This window comes from Lontra canadensis, unplaced genomic scaffold, assembly GCF_010015895.1.
Source record: "Lontra canadensis isolate GAN:19392208 unplaced genomic scaffold, GSC_riverotter_1.0 scaffold15, whole genome shotgun sequence".
Lineage (NCBI taxonomy): Eukaryota > Metazoa > Chordata > Mammalia > Carnivora > Mustelidae > Lontra > Lontra canadensis.
Window position 1 is genome coordinate 18,962,762 of NW_022631009.1, and position 13,850 is coordinate 18,976,611.

Sequence of the window (13,850 nt, forward strand, 5' to 3'; positions counted from 1 at the left end):
CCTCCTCCCTGTTGTAAAGTTTTTCCGGCGAGATAAACACAACGCCAGGCAAAGTGGGTGCAAGGCAAGATTTATTAAAGGCACTCTCCGGCGAAGTTTCAGGACTCAGGAGAAGGGGAGCCAGGAAAGTTGCGCCGGGAGGAGGTGGGCACCCTCAGGCGAGGTTCCGCGACTCTGGAAAGCAGAGTGGCGGAAGTCGTGCCCAATGCAGGGAGAAGGGGGCTTTTAAGGGGCCTCGAGGGGAGTTCAGGGGTCTTTTGGCAAGTTTCCCTTATTTGGATATTTTGCCTGCTCGTCGGGGTCCCATTGGTCCACTGGAGCCCGGGGTGGGGGGTTTTTCAGATTCCTGCTTGGGTCTTTGTTCTCCTGTCCGAGCTCAGGTTTTGTGGCGGGAACTTTCGCCATCTTAAGTAGCCCTTTTCTGCCAGCCCAACACCTGTGTCTCCTCTACTCCCAAAACTTCACTACAACACTACTTCCCTTCTGACACCAAGTATGTAGGTTTTCCAAACAGCAAATAATTTTGCAACACCAGCTAGGTGTCCTACAATTTACTGTCCACCTGGGGATAGCATCAGGTCCCACAGGTTAAGAGCTCAGTCCTATAAGACTGCCCTCCTCTCTCTCTTCAGATGTCCATAGTTAGTTCAGGTCATTTTCCGTGCATCTGATTAGCCTGCTCTAAATCAGAGGTTCCCATGATCAGCTCCTTAGATTTGATTAATTCGCTGGGACAGCTCACAAAACTCAGAGAAACATTTACTTATGTTTAAACTGTTATTGTAAAAGATACTATAAAGGATGCAGATGTGCAGCCTGATGAGGAGGAACATAGGGCAAAGTTCAGAAGGGTCCCAAGTGCAGGAGCTTCTGTCCCCATGCAACTGGGGTCTGCCACCCTCCCAGCACGTGGAAGCTCCTCCGAGCTTGCTCAACAGTCCCAGGCCCTCCTCTTTGCATCCCCAGAGGTTTGCAGTTAGGGCTGAAAGTTTTCATTCTCTAATCACCTGGTCTATCTTGGGAGGAGTCCTATCCTGACACCATCTGGGGCCCCACCCTAAGTCACCTCATTAACATAAATTCAGGTCTGCTCAAAAGGAGCTTCTTATGAGGGACGCCTGGGTGGCTCAGTTGGTTAAGCAGCTGCCTTCAGCTCCGGTCATGATCCCGGTATCCTGGGGTTGAGTCCCACATCGGGCTCCTTGCTTGGCAGGGAGCCTGCTTCTCCCTCTGCCTCTGCCTGCCACTCTGTCTGCCTGTGCTCACTCTCGCTCCTCTCTCTCTGACAAATAAATAAAAATAAAATCTTAAAAAAAAAAAAAAAAGGAGCTTCTTAATGAATGACAAAGGACACTCCTCTCTTCAGGAAATTCCAAGGGTTTTAGGAGCTTTGTGCCAAGAATGGGGTCAAAGACCAGATATATTTCTCATTTTACCACATCGGAGTTCCTTGGAATTTCCAGTTGGTTTTCAGAATAAGGTTGTTGATTTATGCAAAAATAACAGCTGAGATTTTGATAGGGGAAGCACTGAATCTACAGATAAAACTGGGAAATACTGCCAGTTTTACAATATTAAATATTTGGATCCATGAACATGGAATGCCTTTCCATTTATTTATTTATTTTAAGATTTTTATTTATTTATTTGACAGAGATCACGAGTAGGCAGAGAGGCAGGCAGAGAGAGAGGAGGAAGCAGGCTCCCCGCCTAGCAGAGAGCCCGATGCGGGGCTCGATCCCAGGACCCTGGGATCATGACCTGAGCCGAAGGCAGAGGCTTTAACCCACTGAGCCACCCAGGCGCCCCCATTTATTTGGGTTTTAAGTTCTTTCAACAATGTTTTGTAGGATTCAGGGGTGCATGGGTGGCTCAGTGGGTTAAAGCCTCTGCCTTTGGCTCAGTTCATGACCCCAGGACTCTGGGATCGAGCCGAGCCCCCACATCGGGCTCTCTGTTCCATGGGAAGCCTGCTTCCTCCTCGCTCTCTGCCTGCCTCTCTACCTACTTGATCTCTGTCTGTCAAATAAATAAATAAAATCTTTAAAACAAAAACAATGTTTTGTAGCATTCAGATATGTTTTGCACTTCTTTTTGTAAATTTATTCCTAAGTGGTTTGTTCTTTTTGATGCTATTCTAATAAATTGCAATATTTTTAAAACTGATTTTAACATCTCTGAAATTGAGGTATATTATACAGTCAAGGGTATCTTAGTATTATGCCATAGTTCAAGTGGCAGTATTTTTTTTTTATCTTGATGGAGATAAATGCGACTTATAATCAACAGCTTCTTTGATTCAATACTATATTGTGTTAAATGTGAAATGTCTATAAAACATTAAAGTGGAAATGGAAAATAGGCCTTTGGATATATCAGTTTAGAAATCAGAAGGGAGGGTTGAACTAGTAGATAGGTATAGGGTCATCTGAAGTTCATTATTGAAAGCCACAAGGGTGAATGAGATTCCTCTGGGGAAACAGTGTAGAGAAAACAAGGTATTCCAGGTTGCAGCCCTGAAAAATTGCAACAAGAAGTTGATTATAGGAATAAGAGCTAGAAAAGGAAACATTTTTGTTTTAGGTTTATTGTTGTCATTATTGCTGTTATTATGTGTTACTTGATGGAAAGACCTATGGGGCCAGGACCCTGCCTCTTTTACACTCTAATGAACCTCTAAGCTAAGCACTTTACCATATTTAGATATTAACCTACATGCCACAGATAAATTGGAGAAAGTGATTCAGAATAATCTGTTCATTTGAAAAATAATTTATTGATTGGCCATCAGCTCTTTCAGTCCTGAAAAGCAAACAGGAATACAAATAAATAAATCTTTCAGGTCTTCAGAGAAGCATTTTAATCTGATGCTGATTTTGGTTTGAAAACAGGCACATGCTTTTTGGATATTAACCTAGAGTAATTGTCTAAAGGTAGAAGAGAACCAGTCAGTAAAAATACTGCAGCATTCACAATTAAAACCAGCAATGTGTATAAAAATCCTTCTAAGGCATTCCTATCCCATTTGCTGTCACATTTCTAGAGGATAAGTAGGACACCAGCTGGTAGTAATGCTAATTCATCCGCCTTTCATTTACTGTTTGTCACTTCTCAGATGCGGAATCTTATCCATTCCTTTTTCCCCTTCATATTTCAAATGCCCTAACCAACATAAAGTTATAGTCATACCATATCCTCTAGGCAGTGGTTTTCAAACAGGGGAGATTTTGACCCCAAGAGGACATTTGGAAAGGTATGGAGATATTTTTTATTTGTCACAACTGGAGATAGAGAGCTACTGACGTTAAAAGGGTACAGGACAGGGATATTGTCAAACATTCTACAATCCCTAGGACAGGCCCCCATAAAAACAAATGATCTAGCCCAGAGCATCAGTAGTGCCAAGGTTGAGAAACTCTACCAATGGAGGCAAGTTTTGATATATATGAACTTTCTCAAGACAACGTCCTTAGCTTTTCCCAAATTCTCAAAGGGGGTATAATGCAGAATTTTAAGAAACACTGACATAAATGGGTATTTCATATAGGCTGCAGTAACAAGCGGCATAGTAATACCACTTCACAGCAAAAATCATGTCTCTAGTTATGACTTATCTCAGCCCACTAAATCTCTGTCCCTTTCCCATGCCCATGCTGATTCATGGCTAGACGGAGATCTTTGGATTTCCTGTGTCTAGACTCTCTGAGTACCTCATACTCTTATTAGCAGGTTAATATAGTTATTATGGTTATGGTGACTATTGATTAAGCTAGAACTTTATGGTATGTCAAAAGTTTTGATTTCTTTAGATATCTCCAGTTCATTTGGCCAATATCCATTTAATCAGTGCCTACTATGTTTAGCACACCGCTAGGCTCTGGCCATATAGTGATGAAAATGAGCTTGCAACTCAACACTGGAAAGATATCAATAAAATTTAAACATATAACTTAAAACTGCAGTATGGGAGAGGTGTGAAAGGTAAAGGCGAGAGAGGCTGAAATGAGGATAAGGAAGGACTTAAAAAGCCAGATCATTGTATGCCACCCAAATGAGAAAAGCCACTTACTCCTTTCCGGTTGTTCTAAATAATTCTGTAATATCTACATCCCAGTCCTGCTCACTTGGGGTATATATTTTAAACTAGCTTCCCCTGGGCAATGACATGCAAGTGGGAGAGTGGATGCTATCAGCAAGGTGAGAACGTCAGATGTAAAAGCTTCCCTTTTCCTTGTTATTAATAAAATCAAATTAGAAACCAGTCTTGGGGGCGGGGGGAGATGGGCTGCAGTGAAATAGAATAAAGCCAAAGTCTGAAATGCCATTTGCAGATATCAGCAGATTACAGACTCAACTGTTCTTAATCACATACTGGAAGTTAGCGGTCATGGCCTGTAAATCATAGAGAACACCCCCCCCCCCATTCAACTTAACCATTTCCAAGTATTAGCAACTCTGTATGATGTTAGGATTCAGCTAAAGCGGTCGGGGTACCCTAGCCAGCAACACTGAGACAGGCTGGAATCCTGAACTCACTAAAAACCCCCGATTGGTAAAAATAACCAGAGTTTCCGTGGGAACGAGACTGGGGGTTGGCCTGTGAGAGAACAAAGGCTACGCGGCCCTATTAGGGTCCGCTGGGCCCTCTGGCCGCACTGGGGGCTGGGGTAGCAGCGGTGGTGCGTCCGGGTGGCTGGCTCCCCGGTACCCCACGCCGCGGCGGCGCTGGCGCACCTCTCCGGGCCGGTGCCCGGGCTGCTGCATAGGAGGGCGTCGGCGAGGCGGGAGGCGAGAAAGGACGCGGGGACCGAGGCCGGCCGCCGCCCCAGTGAGTGAGCTGGCAAGCGACTTGTGAAACACGCCGCAGGCCGTCACCCAGCAGGACCGGGATCACGCGGCTCCCGGGGCCGGCCGAAGCCGCCTAGCTAGAGCACGCGGGAGGGGAGGGGCGCCGGGGACAGAGGGCGACGTCCCCTGCAGTTCCCCTCTCTTAGGGGCCGCCGTCGCCGCCAGGCCCCGCCCCCTGACGCTTATGTAATAGGGGCGCGCTGCCATTGGCCCGCGCGACCGGAAAGGGCGCAGGCGTGCGAGCAGGGGAGGGGCGCGGGAGGCGGCCGCAGCAGGAAGGCGCGTGGGCGGCGAGAGCAGGCGGGCGCTGGGGCGACTGGGAGAGTTGCGCGGCGTGCGCGGGCACGAGCGTAGTGGCCTCCCCCGAGGCTGAGGCGGCGGCGGGCGCGCGCGGCGGCGGCGGCGGCGGCGGCGGGCGCGAGGCGCGGGCTGTTGTGCTCTCCTCTTTCCTCTCCTTGGCGGGTGGAGGAGGCCGAAGCGGTGCTGGGCGCTCTCCCCCTTCCTCTCCCTGCGGCCACCTCCCCCGGCCCTCTCGCGCTGCGCGGTCTCTCCGACGCAAGACTGTCCCGGCCCGGGTGAGCGGCTGTGGGGGCGGCGCTGACGCCGCAGGACGTCCGGGAGCCGGGGTGGGGGCCTGGCGGCGGGGTCGCGGCGGGTCGCGAGGGGCCGCCGGCCTCCCCGCCTCCCCGGCGGCGGCCGGGCCCGTCCTGTCCCGGCGCGGGCCGCGGGCTGGAGGGAGAGCTCGGGCGCCTGCCAGGCCCTGCAGGTGGCCGGGTTGCAGGCCGCCCGCGGCCGTGGCGCGGAGCGGTAACCTTACTCCTTGGCGACAGCAGCTGGTCGGTTTCTCGAGGCCGGGGCTCCCCGCGGCCGAAGAGGCCGGGTTTGGGGCAGCCAAAGCCTCCGGGAGGCGCGTCTCGGGCCGGGGTCGGTGAGGAGTGGCGGGTAGGTGGGGGCTGCGTGGCCGGACCGAGGAAGGGGCTCCCCGACGCGGGAGAGGCGGGCTGGGAAGGAAGGTGGGCCGGGCTGCCGCTGGGATTGATCAAGTGTTGGGTGAAATAGATCTTACTCCCGGTGCTTTCCTCTTCCCTCCGCGAAAGGATGTAGTTAAAAGCTAGGGTCAGGATGTTGATCACTGCCTGGGCCTCCTCGTTTCAGATATTTATGGAGAATGATCCTACTTCCTGAATCCCAAATCTTTTTTTACTCCGTTGTTTCTGGTTTTGAGAGGATCTTTGGAGGCAGTACTTACTTGTTGCCTCCTGAAAGAGCTCTTCATTTTAGAAGAACTCTATTCTTCTCCTTCCCTCTTTGCAGCCCTCTAAGCCACACTAAGAGTTACATTTAAAAACCTGCGTTTAAGGTGTTTGTAAATGACTTGTTGGCCCTCAGTTGTGTATAATTAAGAAGTGCTTAAGAGTTTGTAGAAAATTCGATTGGCCTGAGAGTAATCACAGAGTTGAGCTGTCCAAAAGCAGGTGGCTTGTTCGTTTGCATTTCTGCTTTCAGAAAGGAAATCAATGCAGTGAGTTGTTAGAAGTTAGGGGCCTACCCCACGCGTTTAGACTCTTGATTCGATTTCCTTTACCGGGTTTTCGGTTTTAAAAAGAATAAGCGGCCAGTCTTTACTTATTAAAGCTTTTATGGTTTTATTTGTTACTGTTAGATGACAATGGAAAATGGGTTAAATCTATTGTGTAATGTTATATTTTAGGAGAAGCCCTAAATGGAAAAGTTAAAAATAATGTTGTGCATCTCATTACATTGTACAGATCACTGCATGAAAATGGTATCAAAATAGTTAATATCTTGTAATTATCAAAGAAACTTCTGGAATGGCATAAAACAGTTGAGGTTACCCACAAAATCATTATGTTAGCATGTGTAGCAGATATTGTGTAGAAGAGTTCAGATGCATGAGAGGACTGAAGTATTCTGACATAAGGTACTGATAAAAAGATGTTATGAAATGGGATATGTAAAGATTGAGAATACCTATTATCGTCCAAATGATACTTAAGTAGTCAAATCTGTTTCTGTGGAAATAGGTTCCGCATGCTTGCCATAACATTTGTACTTAAATATACATTTAAAAAGAATCATACCATTTGACTTGGGATTAATAAAGATTTGGCTTTATAAAAACTAAAATGGTAATTTAGTTTTCAAGGAGCAACACATCTGGTAATATTTACTATTTGGGAATAAACTAGGCTAGCATACTAAAAATTTTTATAGTTAGTTAAAATATTAATCGACTTCTTAAAAAAGCATTGATCCTCTTGTATGTTTTATTGGACTTTCAGTTTTGTGTTAAATACTAGTGGGGAATTTGTCCAGGCGGTGTATTTATTTTGTCAGTTTCCCTTTTTCTTTTTGGGAGAGGCCTGTGTGTTTGTATGAAATGCTTTGACTTTATATCCATTAACTAATTAGGGTTTTAGTCAGGAAAAAAAGCCAGCCCTGTTTTCTTGTAAAGGTGATCTAGATCCATTTTCTGTTCATATCCTGCAATGCTTTAAAAGCTTAAAACCTAACTGCAGTGCTAGTCAAAGGTATATATAGGAATTCTACGTAGGACCCAATTTCAATATATTTAAAAAGCCTTTGGTGCCCATATACTCCTTATGAGCAGTTTTAATTCATGTTGTCTAATAGAAGACTTTATTTTTTTATTTTATTTTAATTCCAGTATAGTTAACATACAGTGTTGTATTAGTTTCAGGTGTTCAATATAGTGATTCCACAGTTCTATACATGCTACGTGCTCATCATGATAAGTCTACTCTTTAATCCCCATCACCTGTTTCACCCATCCCTCCACCCTTCTCCCCTCTGGAAATCATCAGTTCTCTATAGTTAAGAGTCTGTTGATTGATTTGAGAAGTCTTTAATTTTAATGAAGAAGTAAAAGTAACATTTTCAGTAACAATTTTTTACCCATTTAGCTTCATTTAAGACTATTCGTAAAAAGTAAAAGTATCTCTACCTTTTTTACAAGGTTCATTCCCTCAACTGAAAACTGATTTAGTTTTGTTTAATTTCCCCAGCAACGCTGCAAAGACCAATTTTTTAGGAGGATTTAGGATAGCACAGTAGTTTTTATGGAACCTGAAGTATTTAAGAGAACAGTTCCCATTGCTCTTAGGATCTCCTTCAGAAGCTTTAGATGACAGCCTTTATTTCTCTTAAAGTTGTAAAAGTCTTAATTCACAACAGTGAAAACCGGAAAGGGAAGGTATCTTTGAAAAGTGATCAGGCAAATACTTGGGTAAAGGCACTAAGCTTCTCTGGTAAATTTTTGAAGATTATGTATAGCAGGGTGCACAAATCTCAGATGTACAGCTCGATGAATTGTTACAAGTGAGCACACTGTATAAGCATTACCCAGATCAAGATTTGGAACATATCACCACCCCATAAATCCTCCCTCGTCAAGATATAGAACATATCACCACCCCATAAATCCTCCCTCGTGCCCTTTTCTCCCCAGTCAGTATCTCCTAGATTAGCTTTGCCTGTTTTAAATTTTATACAACCTATATTCTTTGTATCTGGTTTCTTTCTCTTAACATTGGATACAACCATGTTGTTACTTGTAACAGTAGTTCCTTTTTGAATGCAGTGTAGTATTCCATTGTATAAATGCACCGTAAGTTACATATCCATTTTACTAGGAACTGGCATTTGGGTTGTTTCCAATTTTGGAAACAGGTGCTGTGAACTTTCTTGTACTGTTTTTGGATATATACGTACATTTGTATTTCTGTTAGATACATACTGAGAGTAAAATTGTTGGGTTATAGAGTAGATAACTACCAGTTTGCCACAGTGGTTGTACTGACTTATTCTCTACTAGCATTGTATGCCAGAATTTGAAAACCCACACATTTTGATAGATCCCTCTATAAAATTTAAGTCTTCAACTCTGAGAGTGTTACCATACTTAGGTTACTCTGTGTTAATCACTCTAATGCTTCAAGTTCTGTTTTTAGATATGGCTCGTGGACAGCAGAAGATTCAGTCTCAGCAGAAAAATGCCAAAAAGCAAGCTGGACAAAAGAAGAAACAAGGACATGACCAAAAGGCTGCTGCCAAAGCTGCCTTAATATATACCTGCACTGTTTGTAGGGTAAGGGGAAGTGAAAGACCATTTTCCTGTGGACAATTCTTTACTAAGACATTGGTTTTATATAGGTTACAACTTTGCAACTATGGCAGAATAAATAGTAGATTGAAGAATTGGTTATTTTAGAGGTCCATCTTCAGTTGTCTATTAAACAGATTTTTTTTTTTTTTTTTTGAATGGCTCCTATGACCAGGCATAGTTCTCTAGGTGTCAGGGAAAGGGAGTGAACAAAGCAAAGTCCCTTTCCTTATTTAGAATAAAGATGTCTTCTTCAGAGCAGATACAGCACTTTGAACTTTGTAAGGAAATCAGATCTACATTCTTTTTTCTTTTTTTTTTTTTTTTTAAGATTTTATTTATTTGACAGAGAGTGATCACAAGTAGGCAGAGAGGCAGGCGGCGGTGGGGGGATGGACACACAGGCTCCCTGCTGAGCAGAGAGCCTGATGCAGGGCTCAATCCCAGGACCCTGAGATCGTGACCTGAGCCGAAGGCAGAGGCTTAACCCACTGAGCGCCCAGGCGCCCCCAGATCTATATTCTTAGTTTATAGCTACGCAGGATACAAGTGAACCTATCTCTGGTTATGAGTTGACTTTTTTCTTCACTAAATTTGTAGTGGAATGTCTGTAAAACTATATGGAGTATATTTACATTGAGAGCTTTTACTAGAATTAATGCGTGTTATTACATTTGAAGAATAGTTGTAACAACTACTGTCAAGTGCTTATCAGGTATTTTACATGTATGAGCCCATTAATCAACTTAACCACCCTATGAGATAAAGGACTTTTTGTTCTCATTTTACAGAAGAATAAACTGAGTCATGGGCATTAAATAACTTGTGCAGGGTGATCTAGCTAGTACAAAGAAGAGCTGGGATCTGAACCCAGGCAGTCTAGTTCCAGAGCCCACCCTCCAGACCACTGTACCACACTGCCTTTCAAAGAAGTTTTTCTTGGGGTGCCTGGGTGGCTCAGTTAAATGTCTGCCTTCTGCTCAGGTCATGATCTCCGGGTCCTTGGATTGAGCCACGTGTTGGGCTCCCTGTTTAGCAGGGAGTCTGCTTCTCCTTCTGCGCCCGACACCCCACTTGTGCTCTCTCACTCACTCAGTAAATAAAATCTTGAAAAAGTAAAAAGTTTTTCTTTAATTCAAAGTCAGAGTCTCTTTCTTGCTTTTTTTGCTTAAGCTTAGCACCCTTGAAGTTAGTGAAAAGAAGTCCCAAAAGAAAAAATACATAGGTTGGTCAAATACTATGCTTCTAGATACCATATGTATAATGTATTTTTTCTCAAAGCCTTATATACCTGGGTACGGTTGTGGGAAGGGCTCTCAGTAAGACATGATTCCAAGAGTAAAGTTCATTGTCTGAAGGCATTACTGATGAAGTAGAAGTTCCTGACTACATAAAAATTCTCATTAAGAGAGGAAATCTATTACATTAAATGCCTTGTTCATACTAAGCTTTGATATACTCAATGGAATCGTGCAACTTTAGATTCTGTTTGGAAAGAGGCAGGGTAAATGTAAATTTCATTAAATTACTGATGAATAAATACTTTGACCTAAAAGTACTAGCTGTTCACCTATTTAAAAACTCAGAACAAAACAGCAAAAACTTTTTTTTTCCATGTTTTGTTTAATCAAATGGGCTAAAGTAAATAATTGAAGGTCCTTGCCTAGGGAAGTTGGTATAGTGTAGCATTTGAGAACTGAAGTACTAGTACTAGGTTAAAACAGGTCTTGTGCAAATTACACACTAGGTTTTAGTTTCCTTATCCTGTGAAATGAGAGAGGATAGTAGGAACTAATTTAAGATTACTGTAGGAAGGTTCTGAGAATTGAGGTAACCTGCTTAGCATAACATTTTAAGTAAATGTTACCTGTTTGCTGTTAATCAGACAGGCAGAATACTTCATTCTGTGTGACCCACCCTTTCTTCATATGTGAAATACGGTGATACATTAGGAATCTCTTTGTTACAAGGTCCTTTTTCATATGCCAGCCACTAGTTGCAGGAACTTAAAAGTGTTTTGAGATAATTGTCTATCATGAGCAGGTTCAGGAATTGAAAAGTTAACACATTTTTTATTTCATGAAATTCAAGTTCCTTTTTTTCCCCATATTTTTAATTAGACACAAATGCCAGACCCTAAGACCTTCAAGCAGCACTTTGAAAGCAAGCATCCTAAGACTCCACTTCCTCCAGAATTGGCTGATGTTCAGGCATAAAGTTGTTTACAGGTAATTGACCTTTTGTGTTTTCCTTCGTTAATGTCAAGGTTGTATACAGAGCAAAATTATCTTCTCTGACTGTGAAATTAATGTGTACTTTCCAGCTGAGATTTTATTCCTTCCCCTTTTAAGTTAATGTTTATTTTTACAATTGTTAAAAGCCCATTTTCCAAACCAGTTTGATCTTCCCACTACTTTTGAAACACCCAAGTTTAAACTGTAGCCCAAAATGGGGAGGTGACGTGATGCTGGCCACCTGTGGTGCAAGAATGGAAGAGACTTACTAGCTTAAAGAAAATAACTATTACAAAGGCATTTGAGGGTCTTGCTCCCCAGAAATGATGCAGAACAATGTTCCTGAGTGCTTTGGGGCAGGTATTTTACTTCTGGTGTCCAACAGAGCTTAGTGCATTAGGACACCTGGCAAATAGAGGCATATAGTGTATAAACTTGAGAGTTGCTTGAAAATAATCTGTGTGTTTGGTTTTGTGTTCTTTGTTTCCTCTAAGGTGGGATGGTGTGAGATAATTTCTTTTCATAGTAAATTCATCAAAGATTTGTTTATAAAATCATTGACACATCTGTCAGACTAACTTGATAGCTCTGCATGTGGTGCATTTTTCTTAGACATTTGAAATGCATACAAGTTGTATTTGTGCAATGCTTACATTCACTACATATTTCATTTATGTTTTATAGGTGAATTCATGACACCTTTGACTCTTCTACTGTCTCAGACCTTAGGTAACAAACCTGCAGCTGCTTTTCTAACAAACTGTTGATCAGCAAAAATAAAGGGGCTACAGAAACACTCATTTTTATGCTGTTCCCTTTTGGGCTTCATGCAAAGACAATTCTGTGTAAATGTACAGTTGACTCTGATTTGGAAATCTGAAAATCAGTCCATCCTTGTTATAAAAAATTTTTTTACAATTGTAATTATATTGATGTTCATATTGTGTAAAATAACTCATTTAATAAAGTAGTACTTTGATTTTACAACATCACAGGATAAATGGTTCTAGAAATTCTGTTCTAACTTTCCACATTATTTGCCTTACGAAAATCTAATGAATTTGTCAGCTAGAATTGCAGGCGCGGTTCTTCTGTCCCTCTCTCCGCTCAGTGGCAGGTTCATTAGCTAAACTAGAACAGCCCCATTCATGCAGTTTCATTGGCCGCTGTTGATGGAGGCGAAGAGTGACTTCCCTGCTGCCTTAGTATATTACCAGCATGCGTCATTGATTCCTCTGTTTCCTGTGTTTGAGGTGGGAATATTTCAGCTTGCCGCATGACCATAGTTGCCATCCAGGAACACCCTGGAGATGACTGATAAATTGCTAATGTGTTGGATTTTCAGTGAGCCCGTCTGAAAGATGAGGCTCTGAAGTATATGCCGTGATGGAATCAGTGAGGCTGTTACTGAATCCAAAATACGATGGATCATATGTGAACTGGTAAAGTTCTGTCTTACATAAATTATACCAGATTCTTTCAAAATTCTTCAAGTTCACTAATTGGAAATTAAAACTCAATTTTTGAAGGATTTTTTTTTTGGAAGTTATTAATGTTTTAGCCAGTTTTATGAATGGTTTTTCATTAACAGGAAGATTGGAATGACTTGCAGCTGGGTTAATTCCCATAACCACCTCCCTCCTTTCCTTTGTAAGTGAATAGTTGATTTTAGGAGTTTACTTTGTGCTGGTTCCTAAAATCAAAGACTGTACAGTAAGACTTCTGTCTGAACTAGAAAAGGATTAAAATATACGCCAATCTTCACATTCTTTGTGGCTTTGAGGATGGGGAAGTGGGTTAGTAAAGATAGGTGAGGTAAATCCTACCCAGTTAAGGAAGACTAATTTTAGGGTTCTTCTAATTTGCTTTTGTCAACTATTAACTTTACTCGTGAAACTGCTTTAACTCTGTTTAAATTTTAAAGTTCATATAATAGGAAGAACACTCAACTGGTAATTGCTTAGAGGCACAAATCTGACTCTGGATTACAAAATGCATTCCCTCTCCCCGCTGTAATTCATCACTGCATTTGTTTTGTAGCTATGCCCATCTTGTTTGACTTCACTGTAAGTTTCAAGTAAGATATTTACAAGGAAAAGCTTCAGTGGCGATAGTTTCTTAGCAACTTCTATTACATTCTTCAAAATAACTTTTTTCACGTGTTTAATTTCCTAAATTTCAGACTTAATATCTGTTACCTCCTAATATGTTGCTACCAGAACATGAGAATTTGCCTGATTGCTTGTGGGTATTATTAAAGTTCTGGTTACATTACAATTTAAAGATTTTTAAAAGCGCTTTGACCATATGTATGTTTACATTTAGTAACAAGTCATTTAAAAACCATTCACAAGTCTTTTTTTGTTTTTTTTTTTTTTGTTTGTTTTCATTTTTGCTGACTGTAATTCAGAATAAAGGCTTTTTGTTCTGGTATTTAACCCTTTTTTATAAGCAGCTGAAGACACCATATATAACTTTATATCTCAGTGATAGGAAAATAGCTGCATTGGTCTTGCTTAAGACATTAATTATACTTCATGTAAGGATTATTAGTACAATCCCTTTTTGTTATGTTTGAGTTAAATTTGCTCTAAGGGAAAACTACAATTCTTAAGCATCCTCAT

At 42.1% G+C, this 13,850-nt stretch overlaps 1 protein-coding gene across 4 annotated transcripts; it reads left to right on the plus strand.

Annotated features, from left to right (window-relative positions):
• The first annotated feature begins 4,661 nt into the window (after positions 1-4,661).
• On the plus strand, positions 4,662-12,218 carry ZNF706 (zinc finger protein 706). 4 transcript variants are annotated; one of them, XM_032858578.1, is made up of 4 exons: positions 4,662-4,828; positions 8,841-8,977; positions 11,113-11,220; positions 11,911-12,218. In XM_032858578.1, the coding sequence occupies exons 2-3, from the start codon at positions 8,843-8,845 to the stop codon at positions 11,206-11,208; spliced, it is 231 nt and encodes a 76-aa protein (XP_032714469.1). In that variant the 5' UTR covers positions 4,662-4,828; positions 8,841-8,842; the 3' UTR covers positions 11,209-11,220; positions 11,911-12,218. The 4 variants fall into 4 exon arrangements, with proteins under 4 accessions (XP_032714469.1, XP_032714466.1, XP_032714468.1 ...); XM_032858575.1 differs by lacking the exon at positions 4,662-4,828 and adding an exon at positions 5,198-5,423; XM_032858577.1 differs by lacking the exon at positions 4,662-4,828 and adding an exon at positions 5,528-5,790.
• Positions 12,219-13,850: the final 1,632 nt, after the last annotated feature.

What these genes read in the sequence shown, in the direction of transcription:
- ZNF706 (XM_032858578.1), top strand. Translation starts at nt 8,843, where the DNA reads ATGGCTCGTGGACAGCAGAAGATTCAGTCTCAGCAGAAAAATGCCAAA. An exon ending in ATACCTGCACTGTTTGTAGG is followed by an intron (nt 8,978 to 11,112) that starts GTAAGGGGAAGT and finishes ATTTTTAATTAG; the next exon opens with ACACAAATGCCAGACCCTAA.